General features: G+C 41.2%; 1 protein-coding gene across 7 annotated transcripts in view; it reads left to right on the top strand.

The window, feature by feature from the left end:
* The window catches only part of BAZ1A (bromodomain adjacent to zinc finger domain 1A), a 104,923-nt gene that overhangs the window by 28,214 nt on the left and 55,453 nt on the right, over positions 1-21,256 (top strand). For 5 of the 7 annotated variants that reach the window (XM_054716532.1, XM_054716533.1, XM_054716536.1 and 2 more), the window contains 3 exons: positions 6,873-7,016; positions 10,480-10,581; positions 12,637-12,724. In XM_054716532.1, the coding sequence (XP_054572507.1) occupies positions 6,873-7,016; positions 10,480-10,581; positions 12,637-12,724 (334 nt within the window). The remainder of the gene's footprint in view (positions 1-6,872; positions 7,017-10,479; positions 10,582-12,636; positions 12,725-21,256) is intronic. The other 2 variants (XM_054716534.1, XM_054716535.1) reach the window with 2 other exon arrangements.

Raw genomic sequence — 21,256 nt, 5'->3', positions numbered from 1 at the left:
GGTATTAGGTTTGTTGTATGTACCAAGTGCTGGTGGTCTTAATCTGGCATCTAGAAGGGTTCAGCAATCTGGAGAAGCGCTGTGCGTAAATTAAATAAGAGTCCAGAGATGAAACATAATTTTGAAAGGCATTATAGGGAGTCAGAGAAGACTTAGCTAAAGTTCTTGTCTCAGGACCCCTTGCTTTTTATTAACACAATTTGTCCTAAGGCAAGGTGGAGATACACACATCAAAGGGTAGGGTTAGTCTACAGAGTCCATTGTCAGATGGGGAATAGCCTACGGCTGTTCAGGTGTTTGGCCAGTAGGAGGCAATGACATGTAGATTGAGATGCCCTCAGCTGTCTGGCAGCAGGCAATCAATTTATGTATCCTTTTCAGGTTTGGGGAAATGCCTTTAGCCATACCCAGATGATTCAGCCCTGCTGACATGCTGGAATTGGCTTCCTGCAACCAAGACCCATACTTACACCTAATTGACTCCTGGATTGTCATTGCAAGTTCAACAGTTACAACTTAGAATCCTTATTTACTTGATAATAATATAAATTGGGAAACCATCCTGGGAAACCTTTTTTATACCCTAAAAATCTTGGTTTGTTAGTTGTATATGTAATAATTTCTTTTGATGTGTAGAAATCATCTAACTTTATTTGGCTTGACCAACTCGGGTTGTAAGAGAATACCTGTATATTGAACTTCCGTAATGAAAAATGGGTATTTTAAGATGAATTTTTATAATGTTTATAGTTGAGATGGAAACAAACTGGAGAATAGAACTCCCTTTACATAGATTTTGCATTACACAGAACTCTGGCTATTGTTCAGGTAAGGGTAGAGGACCAATCTATATTTCAGTGAGATCCAACAAGTGGACCTACTTCAATTTGCCATCTCATGTGTTAATGTCTTCAGAAAAGCAATAAGTGTTTTTCTTTTAGGTTAAAGAATCATTTAAATAACTTATATTATGTAGGCCTTTATCCTAAATAGTCTAAACTAATAAATCTTTATTAAAGTACATTACTTTCTTATGATAAAAGTCACCCTTTTTAATGTGTATAGTTCTTGACATTTACACCTACAGTCACATAACCCACCACAATAAGACATAGAAGAACATTTTTATTGCCCTTAAAAGTTCCTTTGTTCCCCTTTGTAGTCAACTCTTGCCCCTGCCTCCTAGCCTCTAGCAACCACTGATCTGTTTTCTGTCCTTATAATTTTATCCTTTACAAAATATAAATATAAATGGAATCTTGGGTCTATTTCTGGACCTTGTTCTCTTCCATTTATCTGTATGGCTGTCTTTTTGCCAATACTACAGTGTCATTATGTACTGTAGCTTCTTAGTAATACATATAGACTTTATTTTCCTCGTGTATTGATTTTTTCCCTTGATGTGAAATAAATTAGTTCTTAAGTTACTGTAACTCTATGGGCCTCATTATGGTCATAGACTATTCCCTTCAATGGACTGTCAAACCATTTTAGGCATCACATCAACCATGCCTGCACCCAGAGTAGGCTCATTTACTTTATTTTTTCCTTGTGACCATCATTACAACTTAGGGGACTCACCTAGGCCTTGACAAGGAAAACCATCTCTTTCTAACTTGAAGAACCTTGTCAAAGGTTCACTGAAAAGCTTCCTCATCACCTCATGAAACCCTGAGCAATACCATCCTTGGATGTGATACCCAGACGCTTCAAAAGTGGGTCCATTTTGATTCCTTGCATATTTTTGTGAAGTTCATGTCACTAATTACAGATTATTTTTATCATTAGACTACATAATTACCTAACAAGTTTTGATATAATTTCCTGTAGTTGTTCCTCTTTAGAAACACTAGTTTAGTTCTATCAGCCAGGAGTGAAAGTCAGCCTCCAGTTCTTTTGACACCATTTCCGTTTGCTACCAATATAGGCTTGGTAACTGAGCCTGCTTAATCTTCACTTTTAGAACAAAAAAGTTTCTTTTTTTAAAAATTGTAAAATAACATAATGTAAATTTACCATTGTGACCATTTTAAGTGTATAATTCAGTGGCATTAAGTACATTCACAGTGTTCTGTGACTATCATTACTATTTCCAGAACTTTTTCATCATCCCAGGCAGAAACTCTGTACCCATTAAGCAATAACTTAACCATTTCTCCCTCATTCCAGCATCTGGTAACTTTTATTCTACTTTCTGTCTCTATGAATTCTTCTATTCTAGATACTTCAGATAAGTGGATTCATACAATACATGTTATTTTGTGTTTGGCTTATTTCAATGAGCATGATGTTTTCAAGGTTCATCCATGTTGTAGCATGTTCATTAGCCTTTTATGACTGAATAATATTCCATGGTATGTATACATACCACATTTTGTTTATCTATTCATCTGTTGATGGGCACTTGAGTTGTTTTCACCTTTTGGCTATTGTGAATAATGCCATTATGAACATTGGTGTACAAGTATCTGTTGAGTTCCCGTTTTCAGTTCTTATGGTCTTATACCTAGAAGCCAGGTCATGATAATTCTATGTTTAATCTTTTTAGGAACCGCCATATTGTTTTCCACAGTGCTGCACCATTTTACATCCCCACGAATAGTGCACAAGGATTACAATTTCTCTGCATCCTCACCCACACTCATCATTTTCCATTTGTGTAAAATATATTTCTATTGATTTCAGAGAGGAAGGGAAAGGGAGAGAGAGATAAAAATATCAATGATGAAAGAGAATCATTGATTGGCTGTCTCCTGCACGACCCCTACTGAGGATGGAGCCTGCAACCTGAGCATGTGCCCTTGATCAGAATCGAACCTGGGATCCTTCAGTCTGCAGGCCGACACTCTATCCACTGAGCCGAACTGGCCAGGGCCATTTTCCATTTTTTAATTTTCTTTTAATAATAGCCATAATAGTGGGTATGAAATAGTATCTCACTGCAGTTTTGATTTTGTATTCCCAGTATTACTAAGATCCTCAACATCTTTTAATGTATTTATTGCCCTTTGTATCTTTTGGGAGCAATGTCTGTTCAGGCCCAGCCGGTGTAGCTCAGTGGTTGAGCATCAGCCCATGCACCAAGAGGTCACTAGTTCAATTCCCGGTCAGGGCACATGCTTGGGTTGCCGGCTTGATCCCCAGTCAGGGGCAAGTAGGAGGCAAGCCGATCAATGATTCTCATCATTGATGTTTCTATCTCTCTTTCCCTGTCCCTTCCTCTCTCTCTAAAAATCAATAACATATTTTTACAAAAGAAAATAAGTGTTCAGGTTCTTTGCCCATTTTTGAGTTGGATTGTGTGTTTTCTGTAGAGTTATAAGAGTTCTCTACATGTTCTGTCATGTCTTTGTCTTATTTGTGAATCAGGGTAATGTTAGTCTTAAAGAATGAGTTAAGAAGGGTTCTCTCCTCTTCAGTATTTTGGAAGATTTTGGGAAGAATTTGTATTGATTGTCTAAATACTTGGTAACTTTACTAGTGAAGCCATATGGTCCTGGTCCTGGGCTTTTTTTTTTTTTTTTTTAAGAGAGAGGGTAAAAGAGTAAGGGAGGAAAGGGAAGGAGGGAGGGAGAGAAAGAGCAACGTGAGAGAGAAACATCCATCAGCTGCCTCCTGTAAGTGCCTTGACCGGGAGTTGCACACCCAATCTAGGTATGTGTCCTGACTAGGGATCAAACCCACAACCTTTCGGTGTATGGGTTGACACTTCAACCCACTGAGTTACATCAGGCAGAGCCTAGGCTTTTTAAAAAATTTTTATTGAGAGGTTTTAGATTACTGATTCAATGTACTTGCAAGTTATAGATCTCTTTAGATTATCTATTTCTTCTTGAGTCAATTATGATAGTTTGTGTGTTTCTAAGAATTTGTCCATTTCATCTAGGTTATCCAATTTATCAGCTTATAATGGTCCATAGTTTTTTCTTACAATCTTTTTTATTTCTGTAAAATCAATAGGAGTGTCCCCACTTTCACTATTGCTGTTAATAATTTGAGTTTCTCTTCTAAATTTTTTTAAGAGCAAATTATAAAGGAGCCATATATGATGCTTTTAATTTAACCTGCATAAGTCTCAGAGTGAGAGGAAATGAGTGAAGGACGAAGATAAGATATTTTGAGTGCTTTGAATTCCACATGTCAACATTTTGTTGGTTCTTAAACTTGGGTACTGTAGAACCAGTTGCTTTCTTCTGTTTGGGTGTAGTGCAGAGTTCCTAATAGGAAATCCATAGTCCTGATTCTCTCTGTGCCTGACAGCAATATTAGATGTTGTAGAGGACATTAAAGGTTGTTCTCTTGAAGGAGAATAGAAGCGCATTCTACAATGTATAGAAATGAAAAGTGCTATTACCTTATTAAAATCCACCAGCTTCCCAAAATGAACCAACTCTAACAAACCAACTGTTTGTCTTTCTGTAATTGTATGATTCTATTTATTTGGGCTGTGACAAAAATTCATTTTGAAAAAACATACAAAAGGGTAAATTACCAGTTTATTGAATCAAAGGAAAGATTAACCAGCTAATCCTGACATGGCAAGGTGCAGCTAAGTCTAAGGAAGAACAAGAATAAGAGAACTGATTACCTCTAGTAGTACCTTTGCCATCTCTCCTCTCTTCTCCTTTGTAGGCTTTCTTTTCTCTCACTGCACACTGGCCACTCCATGCGGCAGGGCCCTGGGTGCCAACAGGACCAGAAATTTATAGGTTCCATGATGGCAGGGGAACTGATATTTACTTTCTGGATTCCAGATTTTAAAATCTTAGAAAAGATGTACTGGCTCAGCTAAAGGTGCCCACCCAGTATCAACTAACTATGACCAGGGTCTTGTGGGAATATGACAGCTCTACTAGTAGCTACTATATGAAAGAAGCTGGGGTGTGGGAAGAATGAAGTTCTCAGGAGAATGGGGCTGGTGAAGCCCACAATAGTAATATATCAAAACTTTTTTATGGCATGAGATGACTAAATGAATGATACAGTGAGCAGCTTTTTATTCTTGAGCTACTTTTTTCTCTAGAAAATAGAGATTTACCCATTGGTAATATACTAGTATATGTGCTTAAGATATTAATAAAACCTCTGGATTGCCTAAGAGTTGTAGAAGTACCATAGATACAATTCCAGCAATGCACACGTTTTCTCCCTCTTCTTACTATACCCTACTTTTACTCGTGACTATGTTTATATAACAAGTTGAGATGTATTCCACATACCATAAAATTCATGCATTTAAAATGTATAGTTAGTTTTTAGTATACTCATAGAGTTGCACAACCATCACTAAAAACTAATTTTAGAACATTTTCTACATCCCAAAAGGAAAGCCCAGGCCCATTAGCAGCCACTGCCCTTTGTTCTCATCTCTTACTCCTCCCTTATTCCCCCAAGTTCCTGGCAACCACTCATCTACTTCCTGTCTCAGTGGATTTTCCTATTCTGGTTTTATTTTGCTTGATTTTTCATATAAATGGTATCATGTACTATGTGTGGCCTTTTACATCTGTTTTCTTTCATTTAGCATATTGCTTTCAAGGTTTATCCAAACTGTAGCATGTTATCAGTACTTCATTTCTGTATTTTTTTTCTTTGTATGAATATACCACATTTTAATTATTTCAGTTGAAAATTGGCACAGTAAAATAGGATCGAGGAATATTTTTGTTGTGATGAATGAGTGTGAAACTGCAGTGCATAAAACCCAGATAGAGTGGGCAAAGGTAAGGGAAGCCAAAATAAGGGTAATAAAGTTAGTGAATAGGAAGCTTTCCAGAAATCAGAAATCACAAAAGTTTCAATGAGGCTCTGGCGGCATAGCTGTTTGTTAGAGCATTATCTGGATTTGCCAAGGTTGTGGGTTTAATCCCCAGTCAGGGCACAACTGACCAATCACCCTGGCCAATTTGCTCGATGGTTAGAGTATCGGCCCTTGGATCCAAGGGTCTGGGTTTGATTCCCAGTCAAGGATACCTGGGTAGCAGGCCCGATCCCTGCCTGACCCAGGCTGTGTGCAGGAGGCAACCGATAGATGTGTTTCTTTCTCTCATTCTCTCCCCCCTCCCTTCCTTCCACTCTCTCTCTAAAAAATATCCTCTGGTGAGGATTAACAAAAAAAAAAAAAGAATCAACCAATGGATGCATATGTAAGTGGACCAACAAATCTTTCTCTCTCTCCCTCCCTCCCTTCCCCTTCCTTTCCTCTCTCTCTAAAAATCAAAATGTTTAAAAAAAATGTTACAGTGAGAATGAAAAATATTGTGATCAGGAAATTTTCAGAATTGAAAATATTGGAGGCTTTGAAAAACTTTAAGGCTCAATCTGTATAATGAGATATTATGAATTTGATTTTCTAAATAGTAACTTTAGTTAAAAATAAAATTGCCAAGAATCTTGATAAATTGACCTTTGAAATAGTTTTGCATTATTTTAAATTAGAGGCCCAGTGCACGAAATTTGTGAACTGGAGGGGGGTCCCTCAGCCCAGCCTGCACCCTCTCGCAGTCCCGGAGCCCTTGGGGGATGCCCAACTGACAGCTTAGGCCTGTGAGCCCAGCTTCTGGCGCACTGACCACCAGGGGCAGCTCCTGCATTGAGCGTCTGCCCCCTGGTGGTCAGTGCACGTCATCACGACCGATCACTCCGCTGTTTGGTCGATTTGCATATTAGCCTTTTATTTTATAGGGTTATAGCCAACCTTTGCTTAAATTGGATGTTACAGATGTTTCTTTTTTGTAAAATTGGTTACATCAATCAGTCATAGTTTCCATAAAACAAAATAACTTTTCAGTTCACAATAATTAGATCATTTGAAATGTTTGATTTTAAAATGTCAAATGATTTGCAGTTTTAAATATATCATTTTCTTTCAGGTTACAGTGTAGGATTTTGGAAGTCCTCCCTCCAGCACATCAGAATGGTTTTTCTAATGGACATGTCAGTAGTGTAGATGGAGAAACTATTATTATCAGTGATAGTGATGATTCGGAAACACAAAACAGTTCTTTTCAAAATGGGTAAGTGATTTTTATTCATTTTAAAATGTATATCAGAGTGGCTAATGACATACCATTGAAAACCATTTTTTCTTTAATCCCTTCCTTATTCTTTTCTAGTCATACTGTGGTATGCTATTCAGCTAAACAATGTGGTTCTACAACATGTTAGAGTTTGTAAAACTGAAACGTAGTCAACTCTAGTTAGCAGTTTAAGAGCAATTGAAGCTCATCTCATTCAATTGTATTTACAAATTCTGCTTTTGTTTACTTGGGAAAATTCATTCTGTATTTTATTAGACTTACTCACTTTGTGATACACGTGGTAAAGAAATTCTGTAACTTTCTGAAATGCATTCATTTGGCAGCCTTATTCAGCTGAGTGCTCTTGGAGAAAAAGCACACAAACACATCTAGATTAGCAATCCCTGCAGGTAAATTTAAAATCTCTGCCAAGTCCTCAACTGATTAAGAGTCTGTTTAAGTGTTTTAGCTCAGCTCCCTCCTGTTCTCTACAACTACCTAATTCTTCACTGCTCCATTCTGTCCCCGCTCTACCTTTTAGGAATCTCAGACTTAAAAAAGTTTTCTCCAGCCTGTCTTATCTTCTTCTTCCCTCTTTTCAGTGAATAGTACCATAATCAAATAAGAAACAGGAGGCCACTCTTAAATACTTCCTTTAACTCCTTTGCTCCTGAAAATACTAGTGACAGGTTCTATCCTCAAAACCTTGTAATTCAAGTTCTCGTTTTGTCTGACTTGAATTATTGTATCCATAGCTATAATTTGAGCATGTACTGTGTCCTGGCACTGTGCTAAGTGCTTGATTTGCATGTTTGTCGTTCTGAAAGAGTATTATTATTTTTACTTAACAAGAATCTGCGCCTTAGAAAGGTTAATTGGCTTTGCACGAGGTCATCTAACTAATGCATTGCCTGACAGAAAAAAAATTATTTTGGGGTGAGTGAATGAAACATGGTTTGGTCCTATATAATAAGTCTTTTGATACATCTCTTTTTTTTTTTTTCTTGAGTTGCTGTTATTAAGCAGAAAAAGGAATTAATAGGTCACTTGTCTGTGTGTCTTATTGAATACATAGTTTGGCATGCAACATTAGTGGATATTGTGGTAGTTAATGTATGTTCTTTAGCAACTCTGAAAGTAGTTCATGTGATTTATTTTTATTTTTGGACTATAGCAAGGATTGTAACCCTTAGATTTAGTTACATAGTAGATAAGTCTTGAACAGTTAAGTACAGATTTTGTATGTAAAAGATATTTTTTAAATTGATGTTTAAATATGGTAAGCATTTGTTTATCTAATTTTTTCTTTTTAAAATAATTTATTTAAGATTATTTAATATACTCTTCTAAATCTTTTATGTGTTTTGAGATGAGGAATGTCTAGCTTCTTAGGTTTAGCACTCTCTTATTCGGTGCATTAATGTCCTTTCCCTTCTTTTTAGATTTGAATAAGAGCTACCTACATATTTTGTGGCTAATTTCTTACCTTGAGTACAAAGCAAATTAATTCAGAATCCCAATTAGTAAGTGAATATTTTGCCTGTTATATGTAGCATTTAGAGGAGTATTTCTATTGGTCAATCTCACTTGTGCCACTTATAACAAGCTCATTACAAAGTGTAATTGGATTTAGCCATAGGAATAAACCCTTGATATAGGAAAAATGAGTAAGCTGGTCTATTATTTAGTCATAGATATTTTTAACCAGTTTGTGATTCTCAAAGAATCTGAGCTTTCACTGTACATCAACATCATAAAATGCCAGGTTGTTTATAGATTGTTACTGCTATATCCTGAGATATCAGGAAGGGTGAAACATAGACATCTGTGGACCTTTACTCTGTTGAGCTATTTCTTTTTGTTGTTGTTGTTAATCCTCACCCAAGGATATTTTTTCCATTGATTTTTAGAGAGAGTGGAAGGGAGGGAGGAAGAGAGAAAAAGGGAGAGAGAGAAACATCAATGTGAGAGAGACACATTGATTGGTTGCCTCCTACACATGCCCAGAGGGGGCGGGTGATTGAACCTGCAGCCCAGGTACTCGCCCTTGACCAGAATCGAACTGAAATCCTTTGGTGCTTGGGCCGATGCTCTGACCACCGGCCAGAGCATCTGTTGAGTTATTTCTATTAATTCCCTAACTTAAGTGATTTACTTCTTGGTTGATCCCTCCAAACAAAACATAATCTGGATTTTCTTATGTTTTAGTAGGTGGCATTTTCCATGAGTTAAACTGTGTAACGGCACCCACATATGTTGTCTTATTTATTCCTCAGACGCATTCTGTAAGGGTAGATAGTCATATTCTTATATCATTGAGGAGAAATAGAAGTTGAGTTAGGAAAGTATAAAATAGTTCATAATACCTGCAAGATATACTAAAGCAGGATATTGGAAATGAGCCTAGGTGCTCAAAATGATCACCAGCATTTTGTGGGAGAAAGGGTGAGGCAGAGGGAAAGAAAGAGAGAGAACATGTATAACATAATCACTTGCCATTTTAAACGTATAATTTAGTGGCATTAATTACATATTTTCATATAAGTGGGATCATATAATATTTGTTCTTTTGTGTCTGGCTTATTTCACTTTGTATTATTTTTTAAAGTACATCCGTATTATAGCATGTTGACACTTACTAACTAAATGAATGAATGAATGAATGAATGCACCCTCAAAGGGAAGAAAAGATAAGTTGATGGGAGTGGAGGTTTTAAATGTGTACTTTTTTGCCAATTCTTAAAATAGGATAAATTCCATTATCTCTACTTTAGTTCTTGAATTACAAAGCTATGAAGAAGAAAGTTTAAAAGCAAATATAAGAGCTATTTGTTTGTTTATTAATTTAAATTAAACTGGATACTTTGTGCTAAGTCATTTCTAACTATTTTCTTCACCCAAGGAAAATTTTATTGAATGATAAATTAGAGTACCTACCTAACAAAATAGTGCTTTTTACTATTTTGGCTAATAGAATGGTGAGGAATATCAATAACATTTAAAATTCTAGTTAAAATTAAAATACACAGCCCTGGCCAGTTTTTTCTCAGTGGTTAGAGCATTGACCCAGGGACCAAAGCAGCTCGGGGGTTCCATTCCTGGTCAAGGGCACATACTTCAGTAGCAGGTTCAATCCCCGTCCCGGTCTGGGAGAGTGTAGGAGACAACCAATCGATGTATCTCTCTCACATTGATGTTATTCTCTCTCCCTTCTTCTTCTTCTTCACTTCCCTCCTTTTTCCCTCCTTCCCTTCCTCTCTCTCTTCCTCTCTCCCTTCACGCTCTTTCTGAAGATCAGTGGAAAAAAATCTTCGGGTGAGGATTAAAAGAAAAGAAAAGAAAATATAAAAATATTTTAGGTTCTGTTATGGTATGTTCTTAGGAACTAGATTTCTATTTAAAACCTCACCTTTCCAAAGAGATTATTAACTGATTTCTATCTCTTCTCTACTCTTTTTAGGAAGAAAAGAGATGCAATTGATCCCTTATTATTCAAGTACAAAGTACAAGCCACTAAAAAAGAATTATTTGAGTGTGCTATTGTTAAAGCCACACAAATCAGGTAAAATTCAGTATCTTCTCTATGCTGATTTGATTATATTAGGTTAAGAAGATTTGATATAAAACAACTTTTAAGTGGTTGCTTCTTTTTTAAAAATAAATGTACATTTATATGCTCATAGACAGATAAAATGAATCTTAATGGACTCCATGAGCCCTTTATTTAGATTTGTAAGTAACCCCAAATAGTCTTCACATCTAAGAAATTATGAAGGATCCTATTTATGAAGTACTTCTCATGAGAGAACTCAATTTTCAAAGCTGAGAAATTTGATGGTGCTTACAAATATGTCAGTCACGTTTGTAATAATTTATTCATTAGATACAAGCATCCAATCAGTCTCTACTAATTTCTTGAGAAAGTTAAATAATAAAAATTGAGTATCTTTAAAAATTCCTCTTTGAGACCTAATCAAGAGAGAGGTAGTGAGCGGTTAATAAAAGAATCAGCACTATACATAGGGAAAATCCCTATTTTTGCCTGCTGAGGTTAGGCTCTTAGTCATCTGAATAAGTTGACATTATCAGCCTACTATCAACTTGCCACATAGGAGTCCATCTTGCATTTTTGTTTGATGTAAAATGTTTCTACTTATTTTCTCATCCCTGTTGTCCATATATACTCATGTGTTTGAAGAAAAGTGGTAATATTATTTTTGGGAGGGCCTTTACTTAAAAACTTTTTAATAGTTTATTTACTCACTAGAGGCCCGGGGCACGAAATTCATGCATGGGGTTGGGGGTTGGGGGTGGGGGTGGGGGGGTGTCCCTCAGCCCAGCCTGCAAACTCTCCAATCTGGGACATCCCTCTCACAATCCAGGACTGCTGGCTCCTAACCACTTCTGCCTTCCAGCCTGATCACCCCCTAACCACTCCCCTACCAGCCTGAGCAACGCCTAACTGCTCCCCGGCTGGCCCGATTGCCCCTATCTGCCCTCCCCTGCCAGCCTGGTCTCCCATAACTGCCCTCCCCTGCAGGCCTGGTCACCCTAACTGCCTTCCCCTGCTGGCCCGAATGCCCCTAACTACCTTCCCCTGCCAGCCTGGTCACCCCTAACTACCCTCCCCTGCCTACCTGGTCGCTCCTAAATGTCCTCCCCTGTAGGCCTGGTCCCCCCCCAACTGCCCTCACCTGCAGGCCTGGTCCCCCCAACTGCCTTCCCCTGCAGGCCTGGTCGCCTCCAACTGCCCTCCCTTGCAGGCCTGGTCCCTCCCAACTGCCCTCCCCTGCCAGCCATCTTGTGTGCACATGGGGGCAGCCATCTTTGACTGCATGGGGGTGGCCATCTTGTGTGTTAAAGTGACAGTCAATTTGCATATTATCTCTTTATTATATAGGATAGAAGCTTTTAATGTGGCTTTTTCTTGATAGGAAGACATTGAATGGAATTAAATCATTTGCTTTCCAGAAACTCCAGAAATACTTGTGTGTCATTTGTTTTTTGTTTTGTTGTAGTGGTGTTTGTTACTGTTATAGTTACTCTTTTTTAATTTGGGAGCAAGGGAGAATCAGAAATAGTATATTATTAGAATTTTAAAAATTCTAATTCTCTTTCATTTTAATCCCATGAATTTATTGGCTGCCATATGAAGTTTAAACACAAAATATTTTAGAATTTGATAAAACCCATGTCCTACTCTATTCACAATATCCATTTGAATGTTGATTTACTTAGTGTTACTGAGATAGCCTACTGATTTTAATTTTTTAAAGATTTTTAATGGTGATAACTTGTAGGAATGATCGTCTAATTTTATAAGATTTGGTTTACTCTTCATAGTATATTTTCCTTGAGGTTTATTTCTAAGTGGTTCCTAAGCAATAAATGCATATACTATTTTAATGGACTTTTATAATAGATCCAATCAAGTAGATTTTATAACATTCTGCTAAGTACTTTTGTATAAAGTTTCTTGCTACTTCTACAAAAACATTCTTACAAAATGAAATGTCATTTTCTAGGCTTGAAATTGAGGTTATGGATTTACAGAGATTATGGAGTTCGGATTGAGTTCTTTGATATTAACACTTTGCTCTCCTTTTTTCCCCTTTAGCCGGAGAAAACACCTATTTTCTCGTGATAAACTAAAGCTTTTTCTAAAGCAACACTGTGAAACTCAAGATGGGGTCATTAAAATTAAGGTAATTAGAATAGTGTAATTATTTGTTAGAAAGAAGAAAAAAGGAGAAATGAATAGTGTGATTTCTATATATATACTGGTAAAAGGCTAAGTGACCATCCGACCAGCCGGTAGGTATGACATGCATTGCCCACCAGGGGGCAGACACTCAAAGCAGGAACTGCCGAGCTGCAGTGACTTGGCAGCAGCAGTTCTCGGGTGATGCACCCCCAAACCAGAGAGGAGGGAGCCCAATTCCTTGCAGGGCTGTGCGATTTCACCTTCGGCTGTGGGTTATGTTGTTGCTGGGGCACTGTCGGCCCCAAATCTGGTTTATTGCTGAGCTTCGGTGACCGCAGATGCCCTTTGAGCCATGGCACCACCCCAGGTGCAGCGGGCAGGGGAAGAACAGCGGGAGGTTGGCTATAGGGCATGTCTGGCCTGTCTTGCCCAATCCTGCCCTGCCGGCCACCTTCTAATTAATTCCCTTTCAATTTGCATGAATCTGTGCACAGGGCCACTGGTAAAGTTATAATATTGCAGAAATGTTCATTCAGAATTGGTTAAAAACAGCTCTTTTTACCTAGAGCCAATTTTTAGTAATTTTCTTTACATCCTAGAGGCCCGGTGCATGACATTCATGCATTCGGTGGGGGGGCAAGGGGGTCCCTTCAGCCCGGCCTGCTCCCTTTAGCAGTTTGGGAGCCTTGGGGGTTGTCCAACTGATGGCTTAGGCCCACTCCTCGCTAACTCAGAGTTGGACATCCTTAGCACTGCCGTAGAGGCGGGATAGGTTCCCGCCGCAGCACCATCAGCCCGGCTTGTGGCTAAGCAGTGCTCCCCCTGTGGGAGCACACTGACCACCAGGGGACAGCTCCTGCATTGAGCGTCTGCCCCCTGGTAGTCAATGCGTGTCATAGCGACTGATCGTTCCACTGTTCAGTTGATTTGCATATTACCCTTTTACCTTTTATTATATAGGATTGGATTAGATACTGTTTTTTGCAATTTCTAGAATTGCTAGATGGTACAGGTACTGCCACTTTTTTTCCTGGTAAAAATGATTAACCAGGTGAGAATAGAAGGAAAACTTGGAAAAAGAAAGGCTTTTGGGGGTGGGGTAACTGTAATTTCCTAATAGTGTGGTTATGACTCACAAAAATAGATCAAAGAACAATGCTGAAATAGATCCTACTAGATAGGAGAACAATCCTATCTAATAAAAGGGTAATATGCAAATTAACCATCACTCCACAAAGATGGTGGCACCCATAGCCACAAGATGGTGGCGCCCAGTCCTCTCAGCCCTGCCAGCGTCCCCCAGTCCCGGGGGAGGTGGCCGCTGAGAGTGGTCAACATGAGTGGCTTGGCGGAATGCTTGCTTCATTGCTGCGGCGACAAGCATTCCACCCCGGCCGCGGAGGGCCTCTGGGCAGTGGGCATGGAGCAGATGGGCCTCTGGCTGAGGGCAGTTGGGGGCCAGGAGGCCGGCCGGGGAGGGCAGTTGAGGGCCATGAGGCTGGCAGGGGAGGGCATTTGGGAGCGATCAGACCAGCGGGGGAGGGGGAACAGTTGGGGGCGAGCAGGCCAACAGGCAGAGTGGTTAGGGGCGATCGGGCAGGCAGGAAGGTGAGTGGTTAGGAGCCAGCAGTCCAGATTGTGAGAGGGATGTCCAACTGCCGGTTTAGGCCCGATCCCACAGGGACATCCCCCGAGGGGTCCCAGATTGGAGAGGGTGCAGGCTGGGCTGAGGGACACCCCCTCCCTGTGCACGAATTTCGTGCACCGGGCCACTAGTTTATATAATAAAAAGAACATCAAAGACCAATACTAAGATTATAATTTATTCATAACTGTTAAAGGGGGGCGAATAAATTTTGTAAACTGCACATTGTACACTAGAAAAAGTTAAATGATAAAACGAATTCTTAAAAAGGAGAAAAACACAAGCAGCAGTGTGGTGTTGCAAGAGGGAAGGGAGTGGAGGGTATAAGGGGGTCCTAATATATGGTGACCAAACAAGATTTAACTTTGGGAGGTGAGCACACAGTACAATATTCAGATTTTTGTAATATAGAGACCCACACTTGATACCTATATGATCATATTGACCAATGTCACTCTAATCAATTTAATAAAAAAGATATAAAATTTATTTATCAAAATACTAAAAAAAATAGTGAGTGATTAAATTACTCTATTTTTTATATTACTACTAGTGTCCTAGTGCATGGATTCGTGCACATTGAAAGGAAATTACTTAGAAGAAATATTTTAATATTAGTATTCACCCTTTCTCTATAACAGAAGTGTCAACCAAATTCACAATCACCAATGACAGATCAAAACACACGCATGCGATTGGTGCCATCGAGAGCTTTATATGTATCACACATGCACGAATCAACTTAGCCTTTTATCTACACTAATAAAAGAGTAAGATGCAAATTGACTGTACCTTCATGACTCCCACCAGCCAATCAGGAGTGAGTATGCAAATTAACCCAACAAAGGTGTTGGGTTAATTTGCATACGCAGGCGCCAAGGGGGCCGGGTGATATGCTTGCTTGCATCGTTGCCATGGCGATGACGCAGGCGTTCTGCACCGCCCCAGCCACTCCAGGCCTCTGGGCAGCGTGGGAAGGCTGAATGGCGGCACCGGGCCAGAGCAAAGGCAGTGCCGGCAGCCCGGGTAAGGAAGGCCCATTCTTGGATGAATCTTCGTGCATCGGGCCTCTAGTCTATATAGAATAAACTTGCTTAGTTAGACCTGCTTTCTGATGTAGCTAAACTTTTTCCAGCCCAGTGAAGTACCTCAACTTCTCAGGTAATTGTCAGCAACACAGCAGTAAATATCAATACAAAGCAGATTATTATTGTAGATCATGTAGGGAGAACAAAGAGTAAAATATTTAACTGCAGCACTGTTTGACTATATTCTGTGCAGTGAGAAAACCTGAAGTCATTTTTAAGGTCCACCATTTCTTACTTATTTTCAGTCAGGTCAAGTTTCTAAGCTTTCTAAATCTCCACTTTCCGGCTAATGAAAAGAAAATAGGATTCTACAGAGTCTCCTATCTACTTGTTCCAGGACTTCTGTTAGGATCAACTGAGATGAGGCATAGGAAAACACTTCACAAACATATTGTTAAACTGTAAAATGTTTGCACCTGACTATAAAGCAAGTCAAGTTCCTGGGCTGAAGAAACTGCAAGGAGGCTAGTCTCTAGGGAGAGGAAGCCAGGCATTGCTATGTGACGTTAGCACCCAGCACCCACAGCAACCGTTTCCGGGCTGGGCTGGGGTGTGGGCTGCATTTTGCGCCATGGGGTTTTGGCAGTGTTGGCTGCGATTTGGTGGGGTGTCGCTCTGGGATGGTGGCAGGGCCTGTGTCCCACTTGGGGGAAGCCGAGTATTGGTTTGTCGGCGCCAGGTCCGTGGTGCTGTTTATTTTTAAACTAGTGGCTTGTTGCACGAAGAGATTCGTGCAATACGTCTTTCTTCCCTTGGCTTCCAGCTCTGGTTTTCCTCTGGCACCCGGGACCCAGGCCTTCGCTCCGGCCAGAGTCTGCCTTCTTTGTCTTTGCTGCAGGCTCCAGCCAGAGTCTGCCACCTTCGTCTTTGCTGCAGACTCCAGCTGGAGTCTGCCATCTCGGCTGCAGACTCTGACTGGAGTCTGCCATCTTCGCTGCAGACTCAGGCCGGAGTCTGCCATCTTCGTCTTCGCTGCAGACTCCAGCTGGAGTCTGCCATCTTCGCTGCAGACTCAGACTGGAGTCTGCCATCTTCATCTTCACCGGAGTCTGCTATCTTCGTCTTCGCTGCAGACTCCGGAGTCTGCACTCTTAGTCCTTCGCTGTGGCCGGCCGGAGTGCCGCTCCTGTAGATCCCTTCACCCCCTGCCCTCCCTCTTATAGCAGGTGTCCTGCCCCGCCGGGCCACTCCGCGCCTGGAGCAGCTGGGCAGCTGCCATCTTTGTCCTTCTAATTTGCATATTCCCTTCTGATTGGCTGGTGGGTATAGCAGAGTGATGGTCAATTTGCATGTTTCTCTTTTTTTAGTGTAGATGGCCAGTGTGAGTCATGGTAGCTCCTGCATTGAACATCTGCCCCCTGATGGTCAGTGCACGTCATAGCTACTGGTTGGATGGACGAACACTTAGCCTTTTATATATATAAATAGTTTATTGGTTGATATATTTTAAAATAAATTTGAGTAGTACTAATTTGAATTCACATTCTGTAATTTGTCTGTGAGACCTTGGATAAGTAAGTAAAATAACCTTTTGGGGCTTCACTTCTGTCTTCCTCAAGTGATGGTAGTAATTTTTGTCACCAGATCAAGGGTTGGCAAGTTAGCACCAGTGGGCAAATTCCTGCTAGCTGCCTGGTTTTATAAATAAAGTTTTATTATAACACACATATAAAAAGAGAGAAATATTTAACACACATTGGGATAAATGCTAAATCTAAGTAAAAAGGCAATAGAATGGGTAAGGGAGATATATACATGCATCAGAAATCAGCTATTGTATGCTTAAGATTGATACATTTCATTATATCTAAATGTTACATCAAAAGAAATAAATGAAAAAGTAGATTAGTAATCACTAGAGACCAAGATAGATTATTTATTAAATAAAACTGGGCCCTGGCCAGTGTGACTCAGTGGTTAGAGCATCAGCTTGTGCACCAAAGGGTCTTGATTCCCAGTCAAGGGCACATACCTTCGTTGCATGTTTGATCCCACACACATGTAGGAGACAATCAATGTGTCTCTCTCACATTTATGATTTATCTCTCTGTCTGTCTCTGTCTCTTTCCTTCCCTTCCTTCCACTCTTTCTAAAAATCAATGAAAAATAAATAAAATAAAGCTGGGACATTTGGTTAACTAAAAAAAAAAAAATGAAATGAAACCAATTTTAATGTTATGCATTCTCTTTTTTTAATATTTCTCTTATTGACTTCAGAGAGGAAGATAGAGGGATAGAGATAGAAACATCAGTGATGAGAGAGAATCATTGATTGGCTGCCTCCAAGCTTATTCTATCTAATAAAAGGGTAATATGCAAATTTACCATCACTCCGTCACAAAGATGGTGGTGCCCATAACCACAAGATGGTGGCGCCCAGTCCCCTCAGCCTTGTCAGAGTCCCCCAGTCCTGGAGGGGCTGCCGCTGAGAGCGGGCAGCGTGAGCGGCCTGGCAGAATGCTTGCTTCGTCACCACGGTGACGGAGGGCCTCTGGGCAGTGGGTGCAGAGAGGCCAGGCGGGATGCTTGCTTCGTTGCCGTGGCAGCACCCTGGCTGCGGAGGGCTTCTGGGGACGGGGCTGGCCCACAGCCTCCGTGGCTGAGCACAGGCCCAGAGAGGAGACTGCGGGACTACCTCCCACGGAAGCAGCATGGCTCCCGTGGAAGCAGCACGGCTCCTGGCGGCGCGCCGTGGTTACCGCTGCTCCCGCAGAAGGGCGGGTGGTCTGCACGTGATATTGCGCAGTGGGCTACTAGTTGTTGAATAAGTGTTGTACATGTCCCCTTTTTCTCCCCAGTGACCCCCTCCACTCCGCTCCTGCCCCCCCCCCCATTATGCTTTATCTATGGCATTGAATATCAGATAGCCACGTAAAATAATGCTTAAGAAGTTAACAATTTGGATACTTGTGTTAAGTGGCTAAAATAGTGCCTGGTGTTTGGTAGGCAGTCAGTGAATATTATGTATGAACTAGGAGCCCAGTGCACGAAAATTCGTGCACTGGGGGGGGGGGGCGTTCCTCAGCCCGGCCTGCCCCCTCTCACAGTCCAGGAGCGCTCAGGGGATGTCCTCCCTCTGCGGGAGGCGACCAGCCAATCAGGGGAAGGCACTGCCCACATCACCCTGCTGCTGCTGCCACTGCCAGCCGCCAGGGCTCACAGCTACCTGCCCTTGGCCCTCGCAGCCACTGCGGCTTTGTCTGCTCTAATTAACATATTACCCTTTTATTAGCATAGACTAGTAGCCCTGTGCACAAATCCGTGTGCCAGTAGCTCTTTGTGGGGCCTGGCCACTCCGTGCCCACTGCACAGAGGCTCTCCGCGGCCCAGAGGCCCATCTGCGGCAGGGCGCAGAACGCTTGCCTCATCGCCGGGGCAATGACACAAGCGTTCACCCCCATGCCCCCGGCCACTCCGTGCCCACTGCCGAGGGGCCCTCCACAGCCAGGGTGGAACACTTGCCTCGTTGCCATGGTGATGAAGCAAGCGTTCCACCAGGCCGTTCACACTGCCCACTCTCAGCAGCCGCCACCATCTTGTGGCTATGGGCACTGCCATCTTTGTGGCAGAGTGACAGTTAATTTGCATATTACCCTTTTATTAGATAGGATAGTTGTATATGTGTATTATAAGTAGCCAGTTGGCCAATTTCTCTAATTTACAAAGATCTCTTATGTATCAATGAACAAAAACAACCCAATTGGAAAAGTAGTGAAGGACAGCAGCAGTTATTTCCCAAGGAAAATAAACATTCAATAAACATGGAAAGAAGTTCAACTTTACTTAATAAATAAATGAAAATTAAGGTGACAATAAACATTTTTCTCTTAGAGTATAATAAAAGATTATTAATGGATATCTGGTGCAAGCACATGCATGTACGCACACACAGAGACACACACTCACACCCTCGACAAAGCACAGTTATATTCAGTGTGGTAAATGTAGACTGTTTTAAGAATGCCTGCAAGTACACAAAGATAATTGGTATTTATGTGTGTTGTGCAAAATGTATATGTGAATAAGGAACCTTAGTAATATATTAAAGCCTATTTTGACTTTTTTTAATATATATGTTTGAAAAGAAACCACTTATGTGCTTTACATTCACACTTAAAGGGCAATTCTGTATATTCAGGGGTTATTTAAGTGGGATAGTAGACAACCATCTTAATGGAATCTGTGTAAAATCTTAATAGATTCTTAATTTATGATGGCCAGAACTAATTGAATTTTAGATATTAAAAGATATGTTCCAACCAAAATGGAACTGTATAGAAAACTGAATTCCAATAGAAGTAATTTTTTGTTAATAATATGAAGTTGTGTATCATTATATTCTTACACATTTCCTGAAAGATATTTTTGTAAATGGCACATATTTTCTTCAAGAGGAAGAAAATTCTTGCCTGGCCGGTGTGGTTCAGTGGTTTAGCATCAACCTATGAACCAAGCGTTCCCTGGTTCAATTCTTGGTCAGAGCACATGCCCCAGTTTCGAACTTGATCCCCCATGGTGGGTGTTCAGGAGGCAGCAGATCTATGTCTCTCTCTCATCGATGTTTGTATCTCTCTATCCCTCTCCCTCCCTCTCTCTCTAAAATCAATTATATATATATACTAGAGGCCCGGTGCACAAAATTTGTGCACGGGTGGGTCCCCTCAGCCCAGCCTGCACCCTCTCCAATCCGAGATCCCTCTCACAATCCTGGCTCCTAGTCGCTCACCTGCATGCCAGCCTGATTTCCCCTCACTGCTCCCCCCCACCGCTGGCCTGGTCGCCTCTCACTGCCCCCCCCCCCCCCGCCAGCCTGGTCACCCCTAACTGCCCTCCTGCTGGCTTGGTTGCCCCCAACTTCCCCTCCTTCCGGCCTGGTCGCCCCTAACTGCCCCCTCTGCTGGCCTGGTTGCCTCTAACTACCCCCCCTGCTGGCCTGGTCACCCCCAACTGCCCCCTCTGCTTGTCTGGTCACCCCTAACTGCCCCCTCCCTGCCAGCCTGGTCACCCCTAACTGCCGCCCCCCTGCAGGGGCGAGGTGGCGAAAGAGAGCTCTGGACCCCAGGTTTGAAGGCCAGTCACGCCCCCAGTCGCGGGAGACCCAGAGTTCCGCCACGCCCCAGCCCAGGCCCAGAGCTCCCTTCCGCCACTGCACTCTGGCTGGGGCCCAGGGCCCAGTCATTTGGTCGTCCCTCACGGCCCCCCCCCCCCCCACCAGCCTGGTCGCCCCACACAGCCTCTTGTTTGGTCGTCCGTTCTGTCGTTTAGGTCTGACAGCCCCTGGCTTTTCATATATTAGGATATATATATATATATATATACATATATATATACACACACACACACACACACACACACACACATATATATATGATATATATACACACACACATCACATACATATACATATACACATACATATGGAGGGAGAGAGAATGAATGATGACCTTGGCAATTAGACAAAAAATAATCTTCAAAATTGCTAATAAAAAATAAAAAAGAGTTGGACATGGATAAAAAAGATGAAAAGGTTCTGAATACAAGGTGAAAGGAGAGAAACTCTTAGATGTATCAGTTATTCCAGAACCACACCACTTCTGATAAAAATGAGATTGATTTCTCTGAACTAAAATTCTGAGTTGAAACTTTATAGGAATTTGTCAGTATTTCTGCTTTTATCCAGATCAACTTTAAAATTCGATACATAAAAATCACCCCAAACAGAGTAGGGGGGAGCTAAATGTTTAGCAGTTAGGAAATGGTTAAGAAAAATTTATTGGTTAATATGATGGATTTTAAATGT

Source organism: Eptesicus fuscus, chromosome 5, assembly GCF_027574615.1.
Source record: "Eptesicus fuscus isolate TK198812 chromosome 5, DD_ASM_mEF_20220401, whole genome shotgun sequence".
NCBI lineage: Eukaryota > Metazoa > Chordata > Mammalia > Chiroptera > Vespertilionidae > Eptesicus > Eptesicus fuscus.
This window is presented reverse-complemented; position numbering and strand designations above follow the sequence as displayed.